This window comes from Rattus norvegicus, chromosome 11, assembly GCF_021556685.1.
Source record: "Rattus norvegicus strain SHRSP/BbbUtx chromosome 11, alternate assembly SHRSP_T2T, whole genome shotgun sequence".
Classification (NCBI taxonomy): Eukaryota; Metazoa; Chordata; class Mammalia; order Rodentia; family Muridae; genus Rattus; species Rattus norvegicus.
The window spans coordinates 50499918-50527075 of record NC_141544.1 but is presented as its reverse complement, the minus strand read 5'-3'; the positions used below and the strand labels follow the sequence as shown (position 1 = coordinate 50527075).

At 44.7% G+C, this 27158-nt stretch overlaps 1 protein-coding gene across 2 annotated transcripts; it reads right to left on the bottom strand.

Moving 5' to 3' along the window:
* Positions 1–1123: 1123 nt before the first annotated feature.
* LOC148002563 (interferon-induced GTP-binding protein Mx2) lies at positions 1124–26623 on the bottom strand. 2 transcript variants are annotated; one of them, XM_087577274.1, is made up of 15 exons: positions 26566–26623; positions 26310–26392; positions 24423–24549; positions 17015–17207; positions 15918–16055; positions 15203–15357; positions 14811–14949; positions 14135–14333; positions 9374–9452; positions 8819–8941; positions 8273–8414; positions 5272–5430; positions 4772–4848; positions 2671–2916; positions 1124–1707 (listed from the first exon to the last, which is right to left on the bottom strand). In XM_087577274.1, exons 3-15 carry the CDS (start codon positions 24519–24521, stop codon positions 1477–1479), a joined length of 1980 nt encoding a protein of 659 aa, XP_087433400.1. In that variant the 5' UTR covers positions 24522–24549; positions 26310–26392; positions 26566–26623; the 3' UTR covers positions 1124–1476. The 2 variants fall into 2 exon arrangements, with proteins under 2 accessions (XP_087433400.1, XP_087433401.1); XM_087577275.1 differs by having other exon boundaries at positions 26500–26588.
* Between the last annotated feature and the right edge of the window lie 535 nt (positions 26624–27158).

Genomic DNA, 27158 nt, shown 5'->3' with positions numbered 1-27158 from the left:
TTGTTGGGAAAGAAGCAGAATGTGGAGTGCAGCTCTTCCATGAGCACTAGCCTTGTCAAGATGGCCCACTTGCCTGGGCAACAGAAACCTGATCTTGAAAGCTTTGAGATATTGTTGATGTCCATATTCAGGATGCATACCTGATTTCTAAATAGCATTTCAGTCCTTCTGTGGAATATATCCTGATCTCCTACTGTGTAAGAGCATACATTCACAGTCATCCATCTGGGTTCATTGCAAAAGCTGATGCAAAACCCACCTCTTACTCCAAAGGAAACAGGAGAGTATTTATCTTGAGCCAAATGTGAGTGACCATGGTCATGAAAATGGACTTGGAGTGTCTTAAATGATATTTTCTGCCATCCCAGGTCTACTTCTCCCTCAGGTAGCCAGTTGTACTGGAGAATGAGAAGTTTAGTGATATATGAGTGGGTACAGGTATGTTAGTCATGAGTGCATGGGCAAAGAACCTGGGAACAGTGTTGAATACTAGATGATTTTATTGGAGTGGAAATGGGGTGGAGTGCATTATTTCCCTATGGAAGTGTCTAGGTTGTCTGGGGTAGGGTTTGTCTGTCTTTACACCATTCTCCAGGACAGGGGTGTTGGAAGATGCTTCATCCTCATACTCAAGGGTTGTAGGGTGTGTGTGTGTGTGTGTGTGTGTGTGTGTGTGTGTGTGTGTGTGTGTGTGTGTGTGTGTGTAAGTACTGTGTAGATTTTGAGCTGGGTTCTGGGAGAGTCAGTCTGAGGGTTAGGCTTATCTATCATCTCCCAGCCATGGAGGGACTCTGCAGCTCTCCTGCAGGTTGCTTAGATGACCTGGTCCTACCCTGGATGTTTTTCTACTCATTTTCAGCTGGGCATGCAGAACTTCCCACAGCTCTGCTCACACTGAGACTGCTCTGTATTCCTACAGACCAGTGCCTATGTACACAAAGCATGTATGTGTTTAATAAGTTTGTCTTTCCAAGTTTCTCTTCACTTGATGCGGTCCCTAGGAAGTAAAACCTTCTTGGTTCCCAAATTCAAGGGGGTTGGCCTTAGTGACCCATCTTTTTTTCCCATTTGCCCTCCACCCTCTGTAGTCCTGTGCAACCCCCTTCCACCAATTTAAAGTGAGTCATAGAAAAGTAGTTTATTAAGAAATGCAATAGGCAGCTCCCAAACATCATGGCCCATTTACTCAGCAAATACTTGTTCCTGGCAGGGTTCTAAAATGAGGATATGGTGAATAGGAATGGTACTCAGAGTGAAGCTATTGTCTTATCAGCAAAGTGGCTTCTCCTACTCATCTAATTGCTGAGTTTTGAGAGCCTCTTTCTCTTTATCATCTCAGAGTGAACAGAAAGCTCCTTCACATCTTAGAACTAATATTTATAATAGGATAAAGGGTAGTGGTTAGCTGAAGGGAAGGCAGGAGCCCTTCTGTTCCTGAATCATTATCCAGGAGACACAGGAAAGGACAGGGCCAGCTTAACCAGGGAATTTGGCTAGCCGGCGCTGAGCTTGGGCCAGCCTTGCCAACCGCTCCTTCAGGAATCTCCTCTTCTCACTGGTGTCACTATGTTCCTTCAAGAGCCAGCTGCAGGAATCCTTGTCCTGCAGGAGCTGGAGCATGCCCTTCTGCAGCTTCTCAGCAAACATCTTCAAGATGAAATACTGGATGATCAATGGAATGTGGCTGGAGATGCGGTTGTGAGCCTCCTAGTAGAGGGAGACACAAAAGGCTTGAGGGGGAGGTACAGGGAGCCTGAGCATACCGTGTCATCTCTGAGTAGTGAGATCCTGGTAGGGACAGCCCTCCCTCAGGCCCCTCAGTGTCCTGGCAGAGGACTGAGGGAATAGGAAAGGGTAAGGTGCGGAGGTAAGGGGCAGAGACCGAAGAAAACCAGTCATGGATGCCTTGAGTGGGAAGAAGGCCTTGGCCAAAAGAAAGAGATGATGTCTGCAGACGAGCCCTGATTCACACAGTATGACATGTAGAGACATTGAGGACATTATGCTCTGAGAAATCAAGCCAGGCAGGAAGGATAAAACCTGTGCTCCCCCAATTGTTGAGGTCCCTGGACTTGTCAGAGTCCCGGAGTCAGATAGCAAACCTAACTGTCTATAGGTGCATGGCCATAGAATGCAGGCACCTTGGGCTTGGTCACATGACAAGGCTGGACTCCTAGTAGGCAGTGATCAGGTCAAAGGTCTGATGAGAAGGTCACCATGACTTTCCCTGTGTGGTGCTTCAATTTCCTGTGACTCTGACTGAGTAGGACCTGCTCTTACTTGGGGTTCATGATGTGTGCCCCACCAAACAGGTGTCAGGACCTAACTTCTCCTTGATGAGCTCATGGATTCTCAATACCGTGCTAAGGGCCCTACACTGCATCACTGGTACTCAGGATGGGGAAACACATCTTACAGAGAAGAAAGCTGATGATCTGAGAGTCTAAGCCACACAGCCAGGGTCGCATGGACCATAAAAGGCAGATATCTATATCTCTAAGTTACCTGTTCATTTGAATGAATTAGAACCACTTCCCAGAGGCTCATCTAGAGCTGTAGGACATACTTGTCCTGAAACCCCTTGCAGACTTCCACCCAAAACAAAGAGAGACACCGAAACAGAGAGACCACATGGGCTAAACCCCAGTCCCCATGTGTTCACACACTTACCTGTCGGTAGGCATTCAGATGCTGGAAGATTTCATCCATGGATGAGGTCTGTAAATTTTTTGACTGAGAGGACCTGCTTTTGCCATGCTTCCTCTCCTCCTCCTCAGCTTCCTCCTCTCTCACCTTCTGCAAGGCTTTCCTATAAATTTGGTCCTGGCAGTAGATGATTTGTTCCATCTGGAAGTGAAGCCGGATCGACTTCTCTGCTTCTGTTTCCTGTTCTAATCTGATGTCTTCAAGTTTGGACTGCAAAGAAAGAGAAGAGCAAGCCAACAGTCATCACGATTTGCTTACCATGGGGTAAGAACACAGGGCATTCCACAGGTCCACAAGCATCTAGTCGCTTGGCAGCAATACAAGCAGTCAGTACTGGGAAGTAGCCCCTGTTCCCCAATCCCCGCCCCCTGCTCAACTCATCTGTGCAGACGCACCCTGAGCTGAAGGTGGAAACCAGGGGAGGGCTGAGCTAGGTATGAATAGCCCCCTGCTACAAGGGTCAACCTCCAGTGTCAACTTGAATGGATTTAAAGATTAGTTTGTTTATTTGTTTATTTGTGTGTGTGTGTGTGTGTGTGTGTGTGTGTGTGTGTGTGTGTGTTGTATGTGTTTGTGCACTGTATTCATGCAAGTGTGTACAAAGGCCAGACAATGGGACTGGATCCCATGGATCTGGAGCCACTGCATATGGCAACTGGAAACTGAACCCAAGTCTTCTCCAAGAGCAGTAAGCATTCTTAACTACTGAATCTCCTCTTCAGTTCCTTGACTAGATTATAATCACACAGGATTCTACATTAGATCAGGTCTGAGAAGGTATTTCCAGAGATGTTTAATTGAGATAGAAAACCCAGCCTAATGTGGGTAGTGCTATCCTATAGTTTGGGCTTCTGAATATCAGCATTCATCAGTTTTCAAACAGAGAGGTGTCACCATGCGCCTCCCATTCCTACTGCTGTCTTTCTGGCCACAGCAGACCATATCCCCTCAAACAGTGAGCCCAAATGGACCCTTACTAAGTTGTTCTTATCAGGTATTTGGTCACAAGAAGGAGAGAAGTAAGGGATACAGGTAGGCAAGGGCTGGGACCTCTGTGGACTCTCAGCTCTGACCCTTGCTACTCTCTTCAGCTACTGTCCTTGCTATTTCAGCAGCTTTGACATCTACAGGAAGGAAGGATGTAGTCTCTACCAGAGAATATGCAGATATAAGAAGGGTCACTTTAGGATAGTCATCTATGGGCATCCTGTCATGGGACTTACGGACAGCCATGGAGGAAACCTTTCATTCAGCATTCTCACTGATGGAGTCTAGGCCAGACTGCTACTCTGGCCCCAAGAATCCAGCAGCCTTTCCCTTCCCTCTGCTTCACAGAATATCAGCTATCCTACTAATTCAATAGGCTTTGAGATACCTTGATTTCTCATTTTGGGAAATACATTTTCTAAGACACCCTGCACACATCAAAGGACACTGAAAGGCTACTGATGGTTATCTGATGCTTACCAGTGGCCACATTTCCCCCACCTCATCTCCTTCTGCCTGCTGGGGTATCAGAGAGCATGGCTAGAGGGTTATGAAATATTGCTCCTCCCTCAGAGACTTATCAGGGACCCTGAGTCACTCCTGTGAGTTTCATTCCTCTTCAGATCCCTGGAAGGGTTTCTGGAGCCCTGGGGACTAACTTTCCTCAGAGCAGCTGGTATACTGTTTTTCTATAACACTATCAACTCTTCTAATAAATGTTTTACTTCCCAAAACCCATCTTAATGTCCCCCTTGAGTTCCATATCTGTCACCTTTCCCTCAATGTCAGGAGTGTCTTCCTAAACGTGGGCCTGTGAGCCTCCCTGACAGGGTACTCATTAGTGTACTTCAGCATTAATCTCTGAATTCTCTCTAGCTCTGTTCCTTCATCCCTTCCCCCTCCTCTCCACATCCCTACTTTAGTCAGACAGCACCAGTAGCCTCATCATTAAAATTTAAGCAGGAACCTAATTAAGCCTTGTCCAAGCAAGCACAGAAAAGCAGAAATAATCTCAATCCAAAACACTGACTCTCTACTGTTACTCATTGTGCTTTAAAAATAATACATTTGGTTTTACCTTGGTAGTTCTGTGGAGATTAAAAAACTCAGAGAAATTTTTCTCAGAAACCGTTGTAAAGGCAGCCCGTACAATTTCTGATTAAAGAGAGAAAGAAGCAGTTCAATGTGGTGAGGGGTAACATGAGTTCATGCTATTCAGATGCAAAACCAGGGCAGAGATGAGGGATGTGGGTGCTTTCCTTCTCTTTCCCTCCATTCTCCTTTCTTTGCCCAGTGAAGAGAGAAGCACACTCAGGCTTCAACCTCGTGGATGAAGGACTCTGACTGTGGTCTCTACCGGATTGAGTTAAGGGGCTAGGAGGTGACATGACTCTGTTGCAGGGTTAGAATAGGTTGGATTCCTGAACACTACAGTAGTATCTGGGGTCACAGAAAACCTGTGCCCAGGCCCTGCCTAGAACTCATACTGAGAGACAGTTCTGAGTTGTCCCCATCCCAGAAATAAAATGGCTAAGAGCAACAAAAGCATTCTTCAGTGAGACCCCGTGCAACACTCACCAGTGACCTTGTGAAGCATTTCCATAGCTGGTTCTTCCAGGGTTTTGATTTGTCTTCTTATGATGTTCTCAAATGTTTTGTAATTCACAAACCCTGGTAGTTCTCGGCCACGATACTGCATTTCGAATGTGTAGACTTCTTTATATAAAGCATCAGAACCTACAATAGGAGGAATATTACTTGTTTATAAAACCATCTTACAGACTTTGTTAAACAAACCCATTCTGAGTTTACCAAGATAAAGTGCATCGAATAAATGTCTGCATATTGAAAGCTACTGGGGCAGGAGGGCTGGAGAGATGGCTTAGCAGTAAAGAACACTGATTGTTCTTCCCGAGTTCCTGAGTTCAAGTCCCAGCAACAGCATGGTGGCTCACGACTATCTGTAGTAGAATTTGATGCTTTCTCTTGGTGTGTCTGAAGAAAGTCACAGTGTACTCATATATATAAACGAAATAAATAAATCTTTAAAAGGAAAAGGAAAGAAATAAAAATATTCAGGTTCATAGAGAAGAATGCCATCTCAATGGTACTTCTCAGTTAAGGCAAAAGGCAAGATCAGAGTCTGAGACCATGATAGAATCCAAGAGGTGGAAACCAAAGGAAAATATAGTCTCTACAAGACCTGAGCATGTGGATTTATGAATTTTGACCAAAGAAGGGTCAGTGAACATGGCTCAGTAGGTCCCATGAACCCTAGACAGCATCACAAACTGGATGGGAGGAGAGGCACCCTTCAGCCAAAGATGACAGGAGAAATAAGCATCTGATGTCTGCAGTGTGACTTGATCCCTTGTTCACGACACAAAATACTAGTGCCTCTCCCCTCTAATGGAATTAGGCAGCAGACTCAGATGGTCGCAGCTTTCTCTACCATGAACTGACCATTTTTTTTTGTTTGGTTGTGTTTGTTATTGTTCTGTTTTTATCATTTTATGTGTATGGGTGTTTTTCCTGCATGTATGTCCGTGTACAGTGTGCATACAGTGCCACCACAGGCCAGAATAGAGTGTCAGATCTCCTGGGATTGGAGGTACAGTTGGATGTGTGAGTCACCATGTAGGTGTTGAAGAAGATCAAACCTAAAGAATATTTTTTAATGGAAAGGAAACTTACCTCATTAAACAAGATATTAAATACATCCGGAGATTTGTAAGTTGAGCTCTACAGTCTTATCCTTGGTTCTGGGAAGTTTCTGTCACCCCCGGAACCACTCTTCTTCCCAACAGTTGGTCCCTCACCTTATTCTGTCTCCACCTCTGCACCCTGTGCTCTGCCTCTGGCTACTCCATGTGTAGATTCTGAGTGTCTTTGACATGGAATTGCAGGACACAGGCCCCTGTGACAGAAGGGGCTCAGTATGTTGCCTGCAAGGCTCATCAGCCAAGTAGTTTGTGGTTCTTGCTCCTTCCACACCTTTTTGTGGGTTCAAATACTCCACTGAGTGATGGTAAGAGCTGAATTGCCTTCCTCAAAATTCTTGTGCTGTCGTCCTAACCATCCAGGAGCTTAGGGTGGGACTATTTTCAGATGAGGTTTTTAAAGATACTAAATATAAAAGAGTCTGTTAGGGTGGTATTTAATCCACGGTGACTCACGGCCTTACAAGGATTGACAAGTATGCATAAATTCCTAGAGTAGAATACGTGTAGAAATCTGGGTAGAAATGTCAGGTCAAGGCCAAAAGAATTAAATGTTGTCTATTTCCTGTAGACTTCCTTCCAAATCTCCCTGGGGAGTGGAAGGGGGCAGCATGTGTTCCCTTCTCTAGGGGTCACTGCTGTCATCCATAGCAACTGTACCATTTCACATTCTCCATCTGTAAAAACCAATTCTCTGTTTTCATCAAGCAACTTCAAGGAAGGCAAAGTCCCGTTGATTTCCTGTCAGCCATGACAGCACTGATATATGCTCAAAGAATAAATGTCTAACACTTTCCCCCTGCTTCAGATTCTGAAGATCTGAAGATGGAGAGGTGGGGTACTGCAGAGGTAGAGGGCTGCATGTACTTGTATCATCTTCACATTGTCATAATGAAACACATTAAGATACCCCAGACTGAAGGTCCTGCACATGCATCAGTGTCCTCCAAGATTAAAACTGTCTATTTTGAAAGGTGCTCCTAAGACATAAGATGTTAAGAGGGAGGTGGGAAAAAAATAGGATGTTTCTAAGGGAAATTAAACATTACCACCTCCTGGAAAGCTCTTAAAATTCAGGAAGTAAACAAATGAGTGGTTTCAGGAAGTCTCTGAAACTGATAAGATTCACTTGGCCCCCTCCTCAAGTATACACACACACACACACACACACACACACACACACACACACACACACACACACAAAAGGGACTGTTGAAAGTCACTCTTGGATGAGCTAGACTGCCTGGCAGAGGCATAGACAAGTCAAGCTGCCTGGCAGAGGCTCAGACCAATTGAACTACCCAGAAAGATCACTATCTTGCAGGATGTGCAGTATGTACTAGATTTCATATGCAATCACTCATGCTGGGGTGGGCTTTGAGGATATAGATGTCTCTGAGTCATTTCTGTGTCTGTAATCACCCATATTCCTTTATTTACCCCACACCCAGAAAACCTCTATGTTTCACAAATTAGCTTTGGTAGTAACTGTACTTTGGTCTCTTGTCAGATCTTTATCTGATACATTACCCAGATCATAAAAAGAACTTCATTTCTAGTGTACTAGCATTGAAAAGCAAGCCTTTAAGTGACCAGGACATGGTTGCCCCGTCCTCCCAGAGGAGATGAGTGTTCTCAGAACAGAGGACAAGAGAAGCTGATTCTCAACTTCCTCACACAAGGACCAGGCTGGGTCATCGTGTAAGTAGAGATGAAGACCGCCCTAGACACCACACCTTCTGGTGTCCCGACCTGGGATTTCTTAGCACCCAGAACTGAGAATGATGAACTTCTAATGTCTATAACAATGGTGTGTAAGATTGTTAAGGACAGCAACACAGATTGAACAAGATACCCACCTTTTTGGAAATTCCTTTCGATCTCCTCACTCCACAAGAAGAACTCTTTACGGAGCTTGGTGAATAGGCGACATTCTTTCTCCCTCACAATCTCTTCCCCTTCTACTATGGCAGTGATGTCCTGGTTAAAAGCATTGATTTTCTGTCAAGAAGAAAAACATCAATATAAGGAAAGATCTTTCAAGCAAGGGATAAGATAGTGAAAGAACATGTGTACCCTGCAGGCAGGAGCATCATTTGATATTTGGGGGTGGGCCCAGCAGAAGAGTACGGAGAAGGGACTTTTGCAGAAGGAAATACCTCCCTTACCCCTCTCTCTTTGAGATCCTCAGGGAGATCTCTTCTCTCAGTGTGGACAAAAGAAAAATGCCACCCAGCTCCACCCATGAACTCAACCACAGTCTCTATCTTGTCTCCCCTTTTAACACTAAATGGGCAGAATGCATCTCCATCAGCTGTGGAGATATGGGATCTGAAGAGCGCCAGAGAGATTCCTGGGTAGAGAGTGATGTAGTCGCCATGTCTGAACACACAGACAATACTCACTTCAATCAGGAAGAGAGTTTTTTCATTCTCATCTTCTGGTATGTCTGCACCATACTTCTGCAGCTCCTCACTTGTACTCTGGTGACTTTCCTTTATTTGATTTTCTAACAAAGGAAGAGATTTCTGAAATGGAAAGAGGTGAGTGGAACATGGAAATTTAGACTGGAATGCAAACAAGGCCCCAAGTCTATGCTACACAGTCGTCATGACACATGGACAACATTCTAAAGTCCTGAGACCATTTTCCTGGTATAGAGAAGCACTTGAGAAGCATCTTTCCCCCCCTCCCAGGTTTTCCCACACCTCCATACGGTACATAATCCTGTCCACTGTACATGGCTGGTTCCTAAAATATGAGCCACCCAGGGACACCTCCTTCTGTATCAGAGACATGTATACATGAATTCTCTGCAGGAAAATGCCACAGAGCACCTTCTAGCAGCTTCTAAAACAGGGGAAGTTGGAACAACCCAACACCCCTAAGCTCTTTCTTGTTTTCAATAGGTCCAACGGGTTCCACAAACACTTGTTTCTAGCAGGATCTCTAAAACTTACACAGATGTGTGAGATGAGCTCCATGGTCAGCCTCTCTGCCAGGCAGGGCACTGTGGCCTTCCCATCCTCCAGAAGAGCTCTGAGGGAACAGGATAGAGGGTCCCATCAGACCTGGCCAGAAAATAAGTCTGCAGCCTGCTGTGGGTAGTTCAGGGCAGTTTTGGTTCTCTCAGTGAATGGGATACCTACTCAGGGGTGGGTATGCAGAATGGTGTAGGGAAATCAGCTTGGATAGTTCTGCAATGATCCCCCACGGCTCAGGTAATAATCACAGTAAACTCTGCTTTCCACAAAACAACCTACACAATTACACATATGTTATCATAGCACACATATCCCTGTCCATGTGTGATAGATTCACACACAAGTACACAACAAATCCTTCCTTCCATATGTGGTAAGTGAGTACACACACAGTACATGTGTCAGAGTTATCTATCTACACAGATACTTTAACAACTGGCTATGATGGTGTATTCCTCTATTCTCAATTGTTAATTGCTGTGCTGGCAGTGCCAGGTGCTGGCAAGATATATGGTATAGTCATTTCTATAGCCACAACACCTACTTTCTAAATGGAAATGTTTGTCACTTTCTTATCTGCCCAAAGAGATGATTCTCTGACATTATCATGTTAATAAAGCAAGCTACCATGGGGGAGGTCACATAGCTGTCAACCTGGTCAGCTGCAGGCATAGAGCACAATCCTGTCTGCTGCTGATTGTTCTAGAGTGAGTAAGCTATGAGTAAGCTCTCCCAGTATGCTATTAACGTTTTTTTTTGTAGGAGGAGGGAGTGAGGCTCTTAGTTAATAAAGGCATGAAGGCTAGAGCTGAAGCGGAGGAAGAACAGGAGCAGTACTGGGAGGTAGAGCAGAGAGAGCCATGTGCTAGAGACACAGTGGCAGGGAAGACAGGTGGAGTCTGGATGGCTAGCTGAGGGACTGCCTGCCGAAATAGGCTAGCAGTTTTGTACTGTACAGTGTTTTGTAGTACACTGTGTCTTTATTACTAAACCTCAAGCAGGACCCCCCCAAACTCCTGCAATATATGTACATAATTCATATTAATATACACAACCTTCCAGATAGGCTACACATATGAGTAAATGCATGTACACTCACATGCATAATATACAAAAATATACATAATACATACATATCCAGGTCTTTATACAAATTCACTGACATGCGTTTGCATTTGTGTGATGAACAAGTAAAGTGGGGAGACTCACTCTGACCCAAGACAGGATTTACGCCATGAGCTTTTCAAGGCATAAAGCTATACTAGTCTCATGCTACCAAAATCTGTGTTCACACAGTACACTGTTATGGGTAGGATACAAGGCATAAGAAAGTTAGAACTCTTCCTGCCTGTGACAGCTTATTCTTATTAGGGATCAAATTTCTAACACTGATCAATTTATTTAATCAAACAAACAACAATAACAAACATACTATGGTAGGATAGAAATGGAATTCAATGAAAACTTTAGTTTTGATTTTTTTTTTTTTTTTTTACAACCCAGGTCTCTCTATGTAGCCCTGGCTCTCCTAGAACTCACTATGTAGACTAGGCTGGCCTCCAGCTCCTACACATCCACCCGTCTTTGACTCCAGGGTGCTGGGATTAAAGGCAGGCACACATTAGAAACTTTTAAAGCCAGGAAAACCTGGAAAGATGTATTCCAAGTTCTAAAGAGCACAAACATGAACCCAGGCAATTATACCCAGCAAAGCTATCTATTAAAATTGATGGAGAAATAAAATTTCCCATGATATAACAGATTTAGGGAATTTATGAGTGCTAAAACAGCTTTACAAAGGATTCTTAAAAAAATACCTGGATCTGAAGAGAAGGATAAACATAACCAAGAATTTATGGGGAATACATAGGCAATACCACAATAGTCTATCAAAAGATGTCAAGGAACACCACAGAAGCAACAAGAAAGCCAGGCATGGTAGTGCAGTCTGTGAGCCTGGTCTACATAGTGAATTCCAGGATAGACAGAACTGTACAGTGAGACACTGTCTCAAAATGCATACTCAAAAACAAACAAAGCAACAACAATGACAGGAATTAGCACATATCCAGGAATAATAACTCTGAATATTACAGAATCCATCTATTTTTTTTTTGCTGCCTCCAGAAAACACAGCTTACCATCAATGATAGACAACCTCAGGTAAGGATAGAAAAGCACATGGATCTAGGATACTAACAGGGTAGATGTTCCAATACCTAATAAACCTAAAACTAATCAAAAGAGATAAGAGTGGACCAGGCATAGTGGTGCATACTTTTAATTTCACCATTAGGGATATAGAGGCATGAGGATCTCTGTGAATTTGGGGCCAGCCTGGCTAGCCTGGTCTATAGAATGAGTTCCAGGATAGCTAGGGCTACACAAAGAAACCCTGTCTCGACAAATAAAGACTAAATCTAAGAGTGGGGAGGGACAGAAGGAGGGACACTTTATACCGAAAGGAAGGAACAAAATACGAAAAGGACAATACAATCTTACAGACATTAAACACAGGGTGTCTTATCTCAAAAGGAAAAAAAATAGAAAGAAAAAAGACAGACAGACACAGAAAAATCAAATGGACCTAACACACACACACACACACACACACACACACACACACACACATCTACTCAAACACTAAGACTACATTCTTCTCTGTAGTCCATGGACCTTTCTTTAAAATGTATCACCCATTAGAACACAAATCAAATCTCAACAAACACAAGATGTTAAATAACATCCTTTATTCTATCTGACCACAAGAGAATTAAGCTATGTATTAACAGCAACAAAAACTACAAACAATACACAAAGTCGAGGACTCTAAACAACCCACTACTGAATAATAATTTTTATTAGGAAGAAGTATGGATATTTAAAGATTTCAATAATTTGCTGGATAGATAGAGACATAGATGATAGATCATAGATAGGTGGATAGATGAATAGATAGATGATAGACAATAGATGATAGATGGAAGAAATAAAATGAAAAATCTAAGAATTGAGTGGATATAGAAACAACATATAAAATTCTATGACAGTGAAAGCAGTCTTAAGAGAATTGTTTACAGCATAAGTATATAAAAATGTTGAGATATGACAAATTAATAACTTAACGATCACTTGAAAGCCTTAGAAAATCAAGGGCAAACAACACCTCCATACATTGAATTGGAATGTAAATCTATAATCGGGGCTGACATAGGTGAAATAAAATAGAAAATATCATAAAGTTGCTTCTTTGGAAAGATAAACAAGATTGACAAACATTTGGCTAAATTAACCAAATTGGAGGGAGGGAGGGAGGGAGGGAGAGAGGGAGAGAGAGAGAGAGAGAGAGAGAGATCCCAGATTAATAAAATCAGAAATGAAAAGAGAGGCATTGCAATAGTTTCAGGTGGAATGCAGGAACTCATAAGGACATTCTTGGAAAAAACAATATGTAAATTCATTCCATGAAACTGAAAAGCCTAAAAGACATGGGTCAAATCTTAGATGTATACAACAGACTGACATTAAGCCAAATTGAAATAAATAGTTTAGACAGATTCATAGCCAGGAAAGAGATTGAAGCAGAAATAAAAACTCAACTAAAAAAGGCCCAGGATCAGATGCATTCCCTGAGAATTCTACCTTCAAGGAATTCACACCACTTCTGTTCAAATTTCCCACGAGAAAGAAAATGAAGGCTAGCTTCCAAACCCTTCTCTCTGAAGCCAGTATGACCTCGATACCGAAACCAGGTAACACAAAACAAACAAACAAACAAACAAACAAACAATCAAAAAAGACAATTACAGTCTGCTCTCCTGGATGAGGAAATATGCAAAGATTTCAATAAATTATTGGCAACCAAATTGAAACTCATACAAAAATATCATTCATCACGACCAAGTTGGTTTCATTCCAGATACAGAAGGATGGTTCAACATATGTAAATCAGTTATTATTATCCATCACACAATGAACTCAAAGACAAATCACAGGATCATCTCATTAGACACAGAAGAAGGCTTTGACAAAAACTAACAAACAAACAAAAAAAGCTAATATCCTTTTCATGACAAAAGTCATGGAGAAGCTTGGGATGGAGAGGGCTTGATTCAACTTAATAAAGGATATATGTGAAAAATCTATAGCCAACATCACACCCAATGGAAAAAAAATCAAAGAGTTCTCATTAAGATTAAAACAGCCTTTTCAAAGAGAATGCTCCTGCAGTAGGAAATTACAGAGGTCTTGTGGGATTTGAAGCCATCAGCAGCCAGTGTGTTTGGAATCTCAGTCCTTATCATCTGTGTCTATTGCAGCCCGGCCTTTGTTATGCTGTAACTTACCGAGCTATAACCTGGCATCATTTTTCTGGAACTAGTGAACAGTCGTCCCTGCCATGGATGTCTGAACTGATATCTCACGTAGCTGAGTCTACCTTTATGACATATCAAAGGTACTGCCAGGATCTGCGTCTCCTTCCTTTCCTCTGCTCTTCTCTTGTGACTCTGGTTCGTGTACCATTTGACTGTAGCACTTTGGCAAGTTCCCTTCCCCTTTTCACAACTTACCACTCTTTAAGTAGTACTTTCTGCATTTTTCTTGCCTAAAGGAAGATTCTACAGTGGTTCCCAAGGTGCATTGCATCCTCAGGTTGTTGTACACACACACACCCCTCATGTCAGGTCTGCTCTTGACCAGCAATTTTCACTACATGGGACGGTATGGCAGAGGCACCTGAATTGAGGGTGTTCCTTGAAGAAGACTTGCTCCTTCTGAAGAGCCTCAGCCAGGCTCAGCTGCTCCTGGATGTCCTGCTGACCCCTGCACTTGACTATCATGTAGCCCTTCTTCAGGTGGCACACGAGGTTCCTCACCACATCCACGACCTTGTCTTCAGTCCCTCTGTCCACCAGATCAGGCTTGGTCAAGATCCCTGAAACACAGGCATTGAGACCAGAGGATGCACACTGCTCCAAGATAGCAGGAAGCTCAGCTCTCACTGGCCACCAGGATCCCATCCTTGGCTGAGGCAGACATGATCTACACAAAACCCATGCTAGGTGCAAACCCACACACAGAGACTTGGGTATGTGGCCCTGTGAATACAGTGGAGCCCCTCTGTCATCTACAGACTCCTCAGCACCTCTCCATGGCCACCTCCAAACTACAGGTACTCATTCTTCACTCTGCCATGGACTTTACCATGGCCCCTGGCCCAACGAGTCTTTGCAGATATGATTTCCTCCCTGTGCTCGTCCAACTCTGGCTCCTTGGACCTTTTTCACCAGGGAGATGAGATGAGGGGGTCCCTTTCTTTGTCCTCAGTGGGATCCTAAGCTTAGTTAACCTGGAACAAGGAGATGTATCTCATTTGCACTCACACACCATTGTTATCTCCCACTCTCCTTACCTATGGTCCTATCCCCATCAGGGTCCACCTTCTGAGCCATGCTCAGGGCCTCTGTGGTGGCAATGTCCACATTGCTGGGGACCACCACCAGGTTGATGGTCTCTTGTTTTTGGATGTAGTTAGTGATAAGTCTCTTGATCTGTAAGAATGAGATAGTGACTCTTAATTATGGAGACAGGATCAAGAATGAGATGGTCCTGACCATCCACTTGCTTCAGGGTTCAGGCCCTGGCCTCCAGGGACTGCACCCATTTGCCTCCCTGTTTCTATCAAACATGGAGTTCGTGCTCAGGCCTGGCTATGCAGTCTTACTCCAGTTCCACAACATTTCTCTTACACATACCCCAGCACCCCTGTAGCCCAATGTGTCAGAGTAGGACCTAGAGTCTCACCTGCCGTCCTATGTCTGCAGGCTGGTTGCCTACAGCCACCCTGGTGATTCCAGGAAGGTCAATCAGAGTCAGGTCTGGGACGTGTGGGGAGCTGACATCCAGGCTAATGAGTTTATCACTGATCCCCAGCCCTACCCCAGCAATATGGTTCTGACCTGGAAAGGAGGAAAAAGATAGCCTGGTCAAGCTTAGTGCGGTAGAACAAGGAGATAAAAGGGCAGATGGAGGGGATCTTATTCCAGAGAATTCTGGGAAAGCATGTCTTGGCTAGGCAGTGACGCCGCAGGATCCTGCACTGAAAAGTTGCGTTGGTCCTCAACTGGTCTTATTTTGACACTTTGGAATGTGGAACTATGCTATAGGAAGTAGGTGATTGGGGGCAGGTCCATAGGTTTTATTTCCGTGACATTCTGTTTCCTGTCTGCTACCACTTGTCTTTGTCACAATAATGTTGCTCCCAGGATCATAGGAAAAGGTGACCATGGACAAAACCCTTTGAATCCACAATACGATGTAAATCCTCCTAGAAGGCATTCTGTGAGGAACTGTGCCACAGTCACAGAAAATGAATTCAAAGCCTCTTCTGTGCAGGCCTCCTGTGTGACAGTAGCTTAGAAGGGAGAAAGTCCTGACAGATAGACTCATCATTTCTCCTCTGTCTCAAGATACAGTGTTAGCAGACAGTCTGAGGGTAAGAGAGAAACAGGGTACTGACCTGTGTTGATGGCCTCTTCCACCTCTGAAGGATCAGAGAGCTCCACTTCGATGTCATCATAGGTGACTTTGCCTTTCCACTCCTCTCCCTGATTCAGCTTCTTCAATTTCAGCACCAGGGGACATCTGGTGACAATACCTATAAAATGAGGTTCATGTTAATCTAGTATTCTGTCGCACACACCAGTATGGGGCCTTAGACTAGAGGTGCCCACACCTTCCCACTCTCATCTGCAGACCTGCTGGGAATAGAAACATCTGGCCTCACTCTGATGCTGTCTGTCCAGAGTGACCTCAGGCCTATATTTTCGGAAGAAGAACCCAGGTCATGGTTATACATTTGGGGCAAAAGCTACCAACCACTTCTGGCTGACAGCTAAGGAACACTTAGGGCAGTTCCTCCTAGTGTGGCACTCTCAGTTCCATAGTGTCTTTGGGAGAACCTTTAAAATACTTGACATATCCTACTAGCTTAAACATCCTCTTCAATCTGTCCTCCAGGCTACTTCATCATTCTTCATGTTATGATCTCCTTCCTACTCTTGTCCTGTCTATGTCTTTTCACTTTGTGTCCTTGAACACTTTGTGTTCGCTCCCTAAGTGTCCAGTGACTGCCTCAGCCATAGAATTTAAACAGCAACACTAACCTGGACACCAGCCTCTTCTCTGAAAGGAGCAGTCACCTCAGAGGAAGGGATTTGGGACCTGACCCACTCAATCAGAGCTCCTGCAAGCTGCAGAGTTCAAGTGACTCTCAAAATGTACAATGGGAGAGTGTGATGGACTAAAGCTGCCCCCATCCTCAGCACATGTGTTCAGCCTCAACACCTGGAGCGACTCTGTTGATACAGAGCCTGGAAAGAGGTAATGTAGGCTGATGGAGAGCTTGACAAGCTGCATGGGTGGAACCCTAGTGACTGACCCTGAGCCTGGTGCCTTTGTGCGAGTAGAAAGTCAATCTAAGATTGCACCACAAGCTAAATGGTAAGCTCACCTTGACCTTTATTCTGCTATGCCCCAAACTGGAAGGGGACCTGTTACTACCTTTGAAGTCCCAGGGCCCACAGCCTAGCAGAGCAATAGTCACTGAGCTCTCACCACTGCCTCTGGGGAGGGCCACTCCAGACAGTGCTTCCAGCACAGAGCTCTTCCCTGAACTCTGGTCCCCGATGACAGCGATGGCAGGCAGGGCCAGGTCTTGCTCCACACCCAGAGCTCGCAGGGAGTCGATGAGGTCAATGCAGGGCCGCACCTTCTCCTCATACTGACTGCAGAGGTTGTTCAAGGAATCCTAAATGAGGGAAAAGAAGAGTGAGGTCATTGCTCCACAAGAGATGTTCCAGCAAAGCCAACAGACTTCAAGAGCAATGCGTGTGTTCTTAGAATTCCCCAGACAATGAGAAATAGGTAAATATATTTGGGGGACTACAAAAATGCTGATTCTGCTGTCTTGATGATGGAAGAGACAGGATCCATGTTGTGTGTGTTCTAAGCACCTAAAGTACAGCATGCTCCTGATCACCAGTAATGGACGTGCAAGGGTGACCCCAGATTCACCATCTCCAGAGAAAAGAGAGGGAGACGGAGAGAGACAGACAGACAGACATGGGTTCGAAGGCAGAGGTAAAGCCATTCAGTTTTTATAGGGTCATGGCAATAACTGGAAAAGGCTGAAGTAATCTTTGTGCTAATTGGTTAATTCTCCAGACTGTTGTAGGCAGAGCCAATGGCAGAGCACACACATACTCTATGCCCATCTCCTGGCCCAACCAGGGAGATGCTCATATACTGCCTATGTCATGCCTGCTCAGTTAACAGTAATTGAAGCCCCATTCTATCCACCTCTGAATCCGTGTTTGAACGTGACAATTCTCCAGCTATCGGTTGCCCTGAAGTGTTATTACCCAGCTTTGAGATACGCACACATCACAGATCTCCAGTGGGGTTTATTATACTAAACTCTGTATTCTCATGTTGATCAGTTTGTAGCTCCACTGCAGTAAAGAACTCTATCACAGTCATCGAGTGGTTGCTACAGTCTGTCTTGGTTACCTCGTATTTGGTTTCTCCTCTGTGGGGTGGTCTGAGATGGCCTCCCAAATGCAGACTTATTAGAAGCCATCCTTATACACAAATTTCCGTGTTACAGTTAGCCTCATTAAAAGCCACTATGTAAGGAGGTCAGTCATACTCTACAAGCATCCTCAAGTACTTCCTGTGTGCCTGCTGCCCTGTGTCACTGGATCAGAGCCCTGCCTCTTCTCCTACCTGTTTGGCATGTTTCTCATAGCTTTTACACTCATCTTCTCCACTGTCTCAGAGTCCACACGTTTAACCCTTAATTCCCCTTTTAACCTCTTTTACATCAGCTTACAGTTCAGTGAGCCACTTTCCCTTACTACCTAGGGAGAGACAGGGCCTGCTTTTTTAAGGACAACTTTAACAAAAAGGATGAAGAAAGTCAACAAACTTCAGGTGCTCACTAGTTATACACAGGAGATATTAAAAGTAGTCAGAAAATGACCCCATACCTATAGAGGAACAAAGAGAAGTTTGATAACCAAAATTCTTATCAGAAATAATGGAAGTGTGAAAACAGTGGGGTAGCATATGCCAGTCCATCTTAACAACGAGGTTACACCTACATTTTCAAAAAATATTTATGGGAACCTATGCTGCTATCCCCAGCAAAAATATCACTTTTAGGGCAAGAGTGAAGCTACTCAGAGGACTGGAAATAAACACTTTATGGTTTGGAATTAGGATGTGTTTGGCCATTAATGTGGCCTTTACCTTATAATCTGCAAGAAGACAGGAGGGTTTTAAAAATTTATTTATTTAATTATGTATCATTTTAAAAACTGTTAATTAAATTGCAACTATATTAGAAAGGAAAATGGAGGTTTTAGTTTAGTGGTAAGTGTTGGATAGGTCACAGCACTTTGCACATATCTCTCCCATCTCTGTGGTAAAGGAATTAAACTAAACAATATTAAATTAAATTAAAGTTCCTTTTATCAATAGATACCATAATTTATCTCTCTGAAACTTGGAGAAAGCACCTTGACTGAAATGTGACCATTTAGGAGTCAGATAGCCCATGTCCTATTCTGAAGCTTCCCTTTGCTTTTCTCGTGAAAATCAGGAGATCCTTATTTTAAATATCATGATGGCTTGTATATGCTTGGCCCAGGGAGTGGTACTGTTAGAAGGTGTGGCCCTGTTGGCCTGGGTATGGTCTTGTTGACGTGGGTGTTGCCTTGTTGTAATAGGTGTGTCACTGTGGGTATAGGCTTCTTAAGACCCTTATCCTAGCTGCCTAAAAGCCAGTCTTTAACCAGCAGCCTGCAGATGAAGACGTAGAACTCTCAGCTCCTCCTACACCATGCCTACCTGAATGATGCCATGCTCCTGCCTTGAAGATAATGGACTGAACCTCTGAACCTGTAACCAGCCCCAATTAAATGTTGTCCTTTATAAGACTTGCCTTGGTCATGGTGTTTGTTCACAGCAGTAAATCCCTAAGACACATGTCAACCCAGAAAACAATGGCAAAAGACAGACTTTCTCTTTATGAAACTGAGGAAACTCATCCCCAGCAAGGCAGGAATTGAAAAAGTCATCCTGTGTACCAGAGAGTAAGTGACAGGAGAGACATCCAAAATCCATATAATGGACTGGATACCACAAGTGGTGGGTGATTGGTATGGGTTTTTCATGAGTTCACCATCCTTTGATGATAGTTGAACATTAACAGCAGTAATGCATTGTGGGGTTTCTGATGAAAGGAAAAGGAAGACCATGACAGATAGGAGGATGGAGGCATTGCAGAAAAAGTGTTCTTACACCATACAGGAAGTTGTCATTATTTCCTTGATAGGTAGACTTATTTTATTTATTGAGATCAACACTACATAGTTTCATACTAACATAGTGAACAGGCCAGCAGAGGACATGGTATGCACTCCTAAAATATAGATGTTTAATCCAAAAGGTAGAAGAATATAAGGAAAAGTAAGAGGAAGAACAAATGTTTCATATAAAAAATAAATGGAAATGACTGTTCTCATCTGACAGCAGCACGTTACATATAAATTGCATAAAATAGGCAAACAGGCAAAATAACTCTAAAACAGAGCAATGAAATGGAACGATGGAAGCCTCTGGTCTCAAGATGATGATGAAGTCGTAGCTGAGGTGCTGTGGCATTTCACAGAATGGAACGTGTTAGTGGAGCACAACATACAGCCCTGGAACTGACATTGATAAGATACAAAGGTAATATCTGGGAAAGGGCCAGCTTTTCACTAAGCTGTATTAGAACATTTAACTGTTTACACTTAGCAGACCTGCATTGCTATGTTACACCATAAAGCACCAACAACTAGGGCATCTGCATGGGCCTGACCCAGGCTCTCTGCACATAAGTTACAGTTGAGTAGTTTGGTCCTCTTATGCAACTCTTAACAATGGGAACAGGGGCTATCTCTGACTCTCATGCCTGCTTCTGGGACTCTTTTCACCTACTGCATTGCTTCTTACAGCCTTAATGGGAGAGGAGGTGCCTAGTCTTACTGTAACCTGATAGGCCATGGCTGGTTGATATCCATGGGAGGCCTGCCCTTCTCTGAAGAGAAATGGAGGAGGAGTGGATGGGAGAGGGGGAAGAATTGAAAGGGAAAACTGCCGCTGGGCTGTAAATAAATTAATTAATTTAAAAATTGATTCATGATCCATCATAGACATAGGTGGACGAGACAAAAATACAGATATTCTTGAAAACAACGACAACAGCAAAACCTACAAATGTGGGTTAGGTCCTTGTTTCTTAGAAATGGTCCAAAAGCAACCAACAGATTGGGAAAAGATCTTTACCAATCCTATAACAGATAGAGGCCTTATATCCAAAATATACAAAGAACTCAAGAAGTTAGACCGCAGGGAAACAAATAACCCTATTAAAAAATGGGGTTCAGAGCTAAACAAAGAATTCACAGCTGAGGAATGCCGAATGGCTGAGAAACACCTAAAGAAATGTTCAACATCTTTAGTCATAAGGGAAATGCAAATCAAAACAACCCTGAGATTTCACCTCACACCAGTGAGAATGGCTAAGATCAAAAACTCAGGTGACAGCAGATGCTGGCGAGGATGTGGAGAAAGAGGAACACTCCTCCATTGTTGGTGGGATTGCAGACTGGTAAAACCATTCTGGAAATCAGTCTGGAGGTTCCTCAGAAAATTGGACATTGAACTGCCTGAGGATCCAGCCATACCTCTCTTGGGCATATACCCAAAAGATGCCTCAACATATAAAAGAGACACGTGCTCCACTATGTTCATCGCAGCCTTATTTATAATAGCCAGAAACTGGAAAGAACCCAGATGCCCTTCAACAGAGGAATGGATACAGAAAATGTGGTACATCTACACAATGGAATATTACTCAGCTATCAAAAACAACGAGTTTATGAAATTCGTAGGCAAATGGTTGGAACTGGAAAATATCATCCTGAGTGAGCTAACCCACTCACAGAAAGACATACATGGTATGCACTCATTGATAAGTGGCTATTAGCCCAAATGCTTGAATTACCCTAGATCCCTAGAACAAAGGAAACTCAAGACGGATGATCAAAATGTGAATGCTTCACTCCTTCTTTAAATGAGGAAAAAGAAAACCCTTGGCAGGGAAGGGAGAGGCAAAGATTAAAACAGAGACTGAAGGAACACCCATTCAGAGCCTGCCCCACAGGTGGCCCATACATATACAGCCACCCAATTAGACAAGATGGATGAAGCAAAGAAGTGCAGACCGACAGGAGCCGGATGTAGATCGCTCCTGAGAGACACAGCCAGAATACAGCAAATACAGAGGCGAATGCCAGCAGCAAACCACTGAACTGAGAATAGGTCCCCCGTTGAAGGAATCAGAGAAAGAACTGGAAGAGCTTGAAGGTGCTCGAGACCCCAAAAGTACAACAATGTCAAGCAACCAGAGCTTCCAGGGACTAAGCCACTACCTAAAGACTATACATGGACTGACCCTGGACTCTGTCCCCATAGGTAGCAATGAATATCCTAGTAAGAGCACCAGTGGAAGGGGAAGCCCTGGGTCCTGCTAAGACTGAACCCCCAGTGAACTAGACTATGCGGGGAGGGTGGCAATGGGGGGAGGTTTGGGAGGGGAACACCCATAAGGAAGGGGAGGGGGGAGGGTGATGTTTGTCCGGAAACCGGGAAAGGGAATAACACTTGAAATGTATATAAGAAATACTCAAGTTAATAAAAAAAAAAAAGAAAGAAAAATTAAAAAAAAAAAAAAGAAATGGTCCAAAAGGCATAAGGCAGACAAGAATTCATAAAGTTATCAGAGCTATCTGGTCTCCAAAAAAAGGAAAAAAAGAAGTATCAGCTAGGGAGCAAATGTTTGCAAAGTATATCTTCGACAGAGGATTAATCCTGGGTTTCAAACTAACACAAACAACACTGACATGAACTCCCTAGCCAGCTCTCATCTGACCCCACTGAACATACTCAGGATAGCTGCTGGGTGGCTCGGTCTGAGACCTCACTATGCATGGTGCCCAGCAGTAAGTCTGATTCCTAGCAATATTTTTTTCACGCCCTTGTATCATCCCTTCACAACAGTTGATAAAATAGAGCAGTAAGCTAAGGCACAGGTAGCCCATCCCCAGGTGAGGGAAACCACCATTGTCAGGGCTGGGACACTCCAGCCACACCTCCCCTTACCCGACACTTTCCCCTCTAGCAGGCCCTTCTGCCTCCTGCTCTTGGCAACCACAGACTTTCCCTTCAGTATCTTTTGCCTGCTTCTTCCTAAGTTGCTCCCCATGCTATAGCCTGTGCTGAAGCTTTCTGCAGTCACATAGCCATTACCTTTCCAACTTTGTAGACTGTTGGAGCTTCCCTCACATGAGAAAGGAGAGGATCATGGAATGGAGATAGACTGGAGGATATATGTGAGGAGTAGTGATGGGAGGAGACTTCCTCTACACAGCTTTGGGAGAGCCATCATCCCTGCTGGGTGCAGACCTTCCAGTGTGGTTGCTTTAAGGCCACTCACATTCCTGTTGTAAACCCTTGCCCCTTGATCTGCAAAGGAAGCCTGACAAATGCATTGGTTCCCTGGTGAATGCTGGTCTAACTGCACCTTCCTTTGTCCTTGGGACCTTAGGAGGAGGGGCATATATTGTTGTCTCCCCTAGGGAAAGAAACTTAGCAACAGTACCCTACATCCATGGCCTTGCTCCCAGTTCTGCAGTGCCAGGTCTTCTAGGGCTTGTTTTGTTGCTGACAACAGCTGTGCTCCCAAGAGGTGTTAAGAGTCTCACTTGTGCCTCCAAGAGTATACCTGTGCCTGTGAAAGCAAATGGCTCCAGCCTTAGGCTTCTTCCTCCTGCAGAGGAGGCTGTGCTGCTACTGTGAGTCTGAAAACTCCCAAATCAGACACTCAGTACCTATCTGCCTGAGCATGTGAGTGTGAGTGGATGAGGTTAGATATGAAACATCCCCCTCGAAGACCTCCTGGAGAAGTTTGGTCCCCAGCTGCTTGTTCTTGGGAGGTGGTGGGATTGGAATAATTGGGAGCAGGATACTAACCATAGGCAGCATGAAGTGAACCTGAACCCCACCCTTGATCTACCTCTCCTTTCTTCCCTAGCCACTAAACACCAGCTTTATAGAACAATGGCACCTAATGGTCATGGAATCTAATCTCTGAAACTGGAAGCCAAATAACCTTTCCTGTTTATAAGTCGATTTTGTCAGGAACTTGGTCATTGACTGTGAGATTCTCATGACCCTCACTCTGAGGGTTATAGCCTAGCAAGAAGGAAATTCAAAGAAATTTAGGGAGAGACAGTGATCCTTGTCATTGCCTATGACCTTTGACACTGTGGTGGATACTGATTTAAATGTTGAGTTTAACTTAGACAGGCAGCCAGGTGACCCAATGTCTCACTCAAACAGGGAATGACAACAAAGTTCTGAGTAGCAACATCAGCTGCACTTTCTCCTCTCCACAGTCAGGTTCCTGATCCCACTGTGGAAACAGAAAACCCACTGCTAAAGGGTGGTAGACAGTCCCAAGATAAGATAGCTGACTGGGTCAGACTGGGAACATGCTGATGGGTCTCCTTCCACAGACCAGGTTTACTTCTAAGGAAAACTGGATCCCAGTTCTATGAAACTTCTCCCAGGAGGTAGTGCCTCAATGAGTCCTTAAATGGGTTGTAGCTGGAGACACAGTCATGGTATGGGCAGAGAGGACAACATAGCACTAGACAGGGCCTTGGCAATGCCTACTAATACCACCTTTCCCAAGATGGAATCCTGGACACCTTCAGTGGAAGCCACCACAAGAGGGCCACTGGTCTCTTCTTGGCCCAAGCAAAGATAAGACTAGACACACCTGCATCCTGCGGAGACCCATCTCCGGGGGTATGATATAAAGGAGCAGCCCTCAGATGGACATGCGTCATACCTTGTTGTTCTCCCCTACGCCAGCCTCTCCATCGGGCAGTGGGACACTGGGTAAGTTGACTAAATCAACACTCCTGTTTTCCTCTGTGCTAAGAACCATCTTTTATTTCTTCTTCCAAGTGGGCACTCTGTTGGAAATGAGTATTATAAATTAGAAAGGTCTGGAAAACAACCTTTGACATCTTGGCTAAAATTTACACCAAATATACCACCATTACTGCCTAAATTCTTTCTTGCCCATCCCATCCCAGGGGTCCTTCTGGAAAGGCAGGTGTTTGTTTCCCATATGGGAGGGGATCATGAAAGGGGACTAATTCTAAAAGTACTCATGCAGTCTTTTAGACTAAAAAAATCCTTCAGACACAGCCCTCCTTCTCCTACTTTGGAAAGACTACATATTAAAGGGGGCCCAGGATCCAGAACATGCCTTTAATTCAGTTGAGCCTCATCTATTCAGTCCATGGCTGTCCTAATTAGTCTCACTGCACAATCAAGGGATATCACTGACTCCAGTGTTGTGTCCCACGACCAATGATTCCTCGTGACCAGTCAAAACAGGACTTAAGAGTCTCTTCCATTTCTGTTTCCTTTTCTGGGATCTAGACCCTGTGTTCTGTCTGCACATCACAAGCATGTACAATGCTCCTGAGTCACCTTTGACACTTGGTGGATCTTTGGAGCAGAGAAACCTGAAAGGTCACACACTCGTCTGCACATTCAGCGCCCTGCATAGCTAGCTGTACTCTAAACCTGAGGGGACTGCATCTGCACATCCAGATCTTGATCCAGTCAAGCAGAAGCTGCTCCCAGAACCAGATCAACCCAGATTTTCAGGGGACCTACAGGGCACCCTTGCTTCCTCTCTTCCCAATCCTAACTCTTTCCCAGTGCAGATGGCATTGCACAGAGAACACCACATTTCATGCATGCTCATGCTTTACCTGAAGGTCAGGGTCAGGCCAGACATGTAAACATGTGTGCAGGGTCTAAGCCTTCCTACAAAGTCAGGCCTGGGGTGGGTGCTTCTACTGTACAGTACATAGTGGATATTTGTGTGGATGCTATATGTCATCTATCAGATATTCTAAATAACGATCCCTGTGGCAGGATTTTCTGTTGGGGTTATATCCTCAGGCCAGTGGGAAACGGGAACAGCAGGGGGGTAGAATCCAGCTCCTTTCTCTGTCAGAACCCCTAGCCACCCCTAGACAGTACTACCATACCTGTCTAGAACAATTCTAAGATATTAAGAGTGGGAGTCTTCCTGGGTCCATCAAGGTGTTATAGTGGACACAGAGAGGTTCAAGAACCCTTTTCTCTCCAGGATTTCTGCCCTCCATGTTCCCTGCAGTTGAGCCTTTGAGAATCAGAGATCTGAGGGACACCTGCACTCAGCAGGGTTGTGTAGGGCTTCCGCTCACACAGAGCAGGTCCTTCCTGTCTAGGCACTGAGAAGACCTGGACAGATGCATTTCTCTATGAAGATCCTCTGTCAGCCTTTCCAGCAGCCTGCCCCTGGGTCACCTGCCTTCCTCCCACCCTTAACAAGAGTCCTCCACCTGATTTCTCACAGACTCCTAGCCCACGTAGCATGGGATCTGGAACTTCTCATTTAGGTCTTAGCCCAAGACCCTTGGAGAACCTGGGACCCCGCCCTCTCCTGCTGCCTCCTGGCATTGATGATTGTAGTTTGGGGAGCTATTTCAAACTGCCCCCAGAATCAGCAGCTGGGTGGGGCTCTGTGTCTAGCCAAGAAGCTCCACCTGTGCTGTCACTGACCCCCTTACCTTAACAGCACCAAGAAATGTCCCACTGTTCCCCCCAGGATCCACAAGGAACCCAGAAGCATCCTTGCCCTGAGCTAAAGGGTGTCCCCCTAGATACTCACCAGTCTCCTGCTTAGTGACAGAATGCTTGGCTTTCTGGTTGCAGTGTCTTTAAACAGCTGTCTCCACCCCTTCCCAGAGAGAACTGAAACAGAGAGATTGCCTGAGCTCACTGCCTTCCCATCACCACATCACACACAGTCACTGACCTCATTATTGTAACAGCACCAACAAATGCCCTGCAGAGCTCACCAATGTCTGCAAAGGAGCCTTACAAGGTATCCTCTATCCTCCCACAGAATCCAGTGCAATACTCACAGCTCCTGGGTTGGTGACTGAGTGTGCAGCTGCCAGAGCTCAGAGCTCTTCAAACAGTGCTGGCTCCGCCCCTTCCAGAGGAGAATAGAAACTTAGTGAAAAGGCCTGGGCTTGCTGCCCACCAGCAACCCCACCCCCACCACACTCCCTAAGGAGTTCAGAAACGAAACAGAAATGCAGCTCAGAAATGAAACTCACCCTCAGGGGACCATGGCTTGGTCCTGAGCACTGGAAATTGATACTATAGTCTCAACCCACTAACACAGTCTATATGGACACCAGCTCAGATGGCTGCCTCTTTTCCCTCAGGATCCTCCCAGCTCTGAGCTGCACCTTCAGCCAGACCTCCTCTCAGTTTTAACACAACCTACACTAACTTTCTCTTTTCACGGATTATTCCAGCTGCACTAGGAAGGGTCAGAGACAAATCATACCAGGAATCTTTGAGGAACCCTGCCAGCCCTTCTGGGTCCCTTGTGACTACTGGTTTAGAGGGCTGAGCACACTGCTGCTACAGGGCTGGTGAGGGTAACAGGTGCTGGCCTCCAGGGGCCTGCTGCACCTTGCCCTACTCTCCAGAGAAGAGCCCTGCT

Excerpts from the sequence above, each read along its gene's own strand:
- LOC148002563 (XM_087577274.1), bottom strand. The coding sequence starts at position 24,521 with ATGGTTCTTAGCACAGAGGAAAACAGGAGTGTTGATTTAGTCAACTTA. Across the intron at positions 17,208-24,422 it reads GCGTAGGGGAGAACAACAAG|GATTCCTTGAACAACCTCTG; the intron begins GTATGACGCATG and ends TCCCTCATTTAG. Across the intron at positions 16,056-17,014 it reads GGCCCTCCCCAGAGGCAGTG|GTATTGTCACCAGATGTCCC; the intron begins GTGAGAGCTCAG and ends CTCATTTTATAG.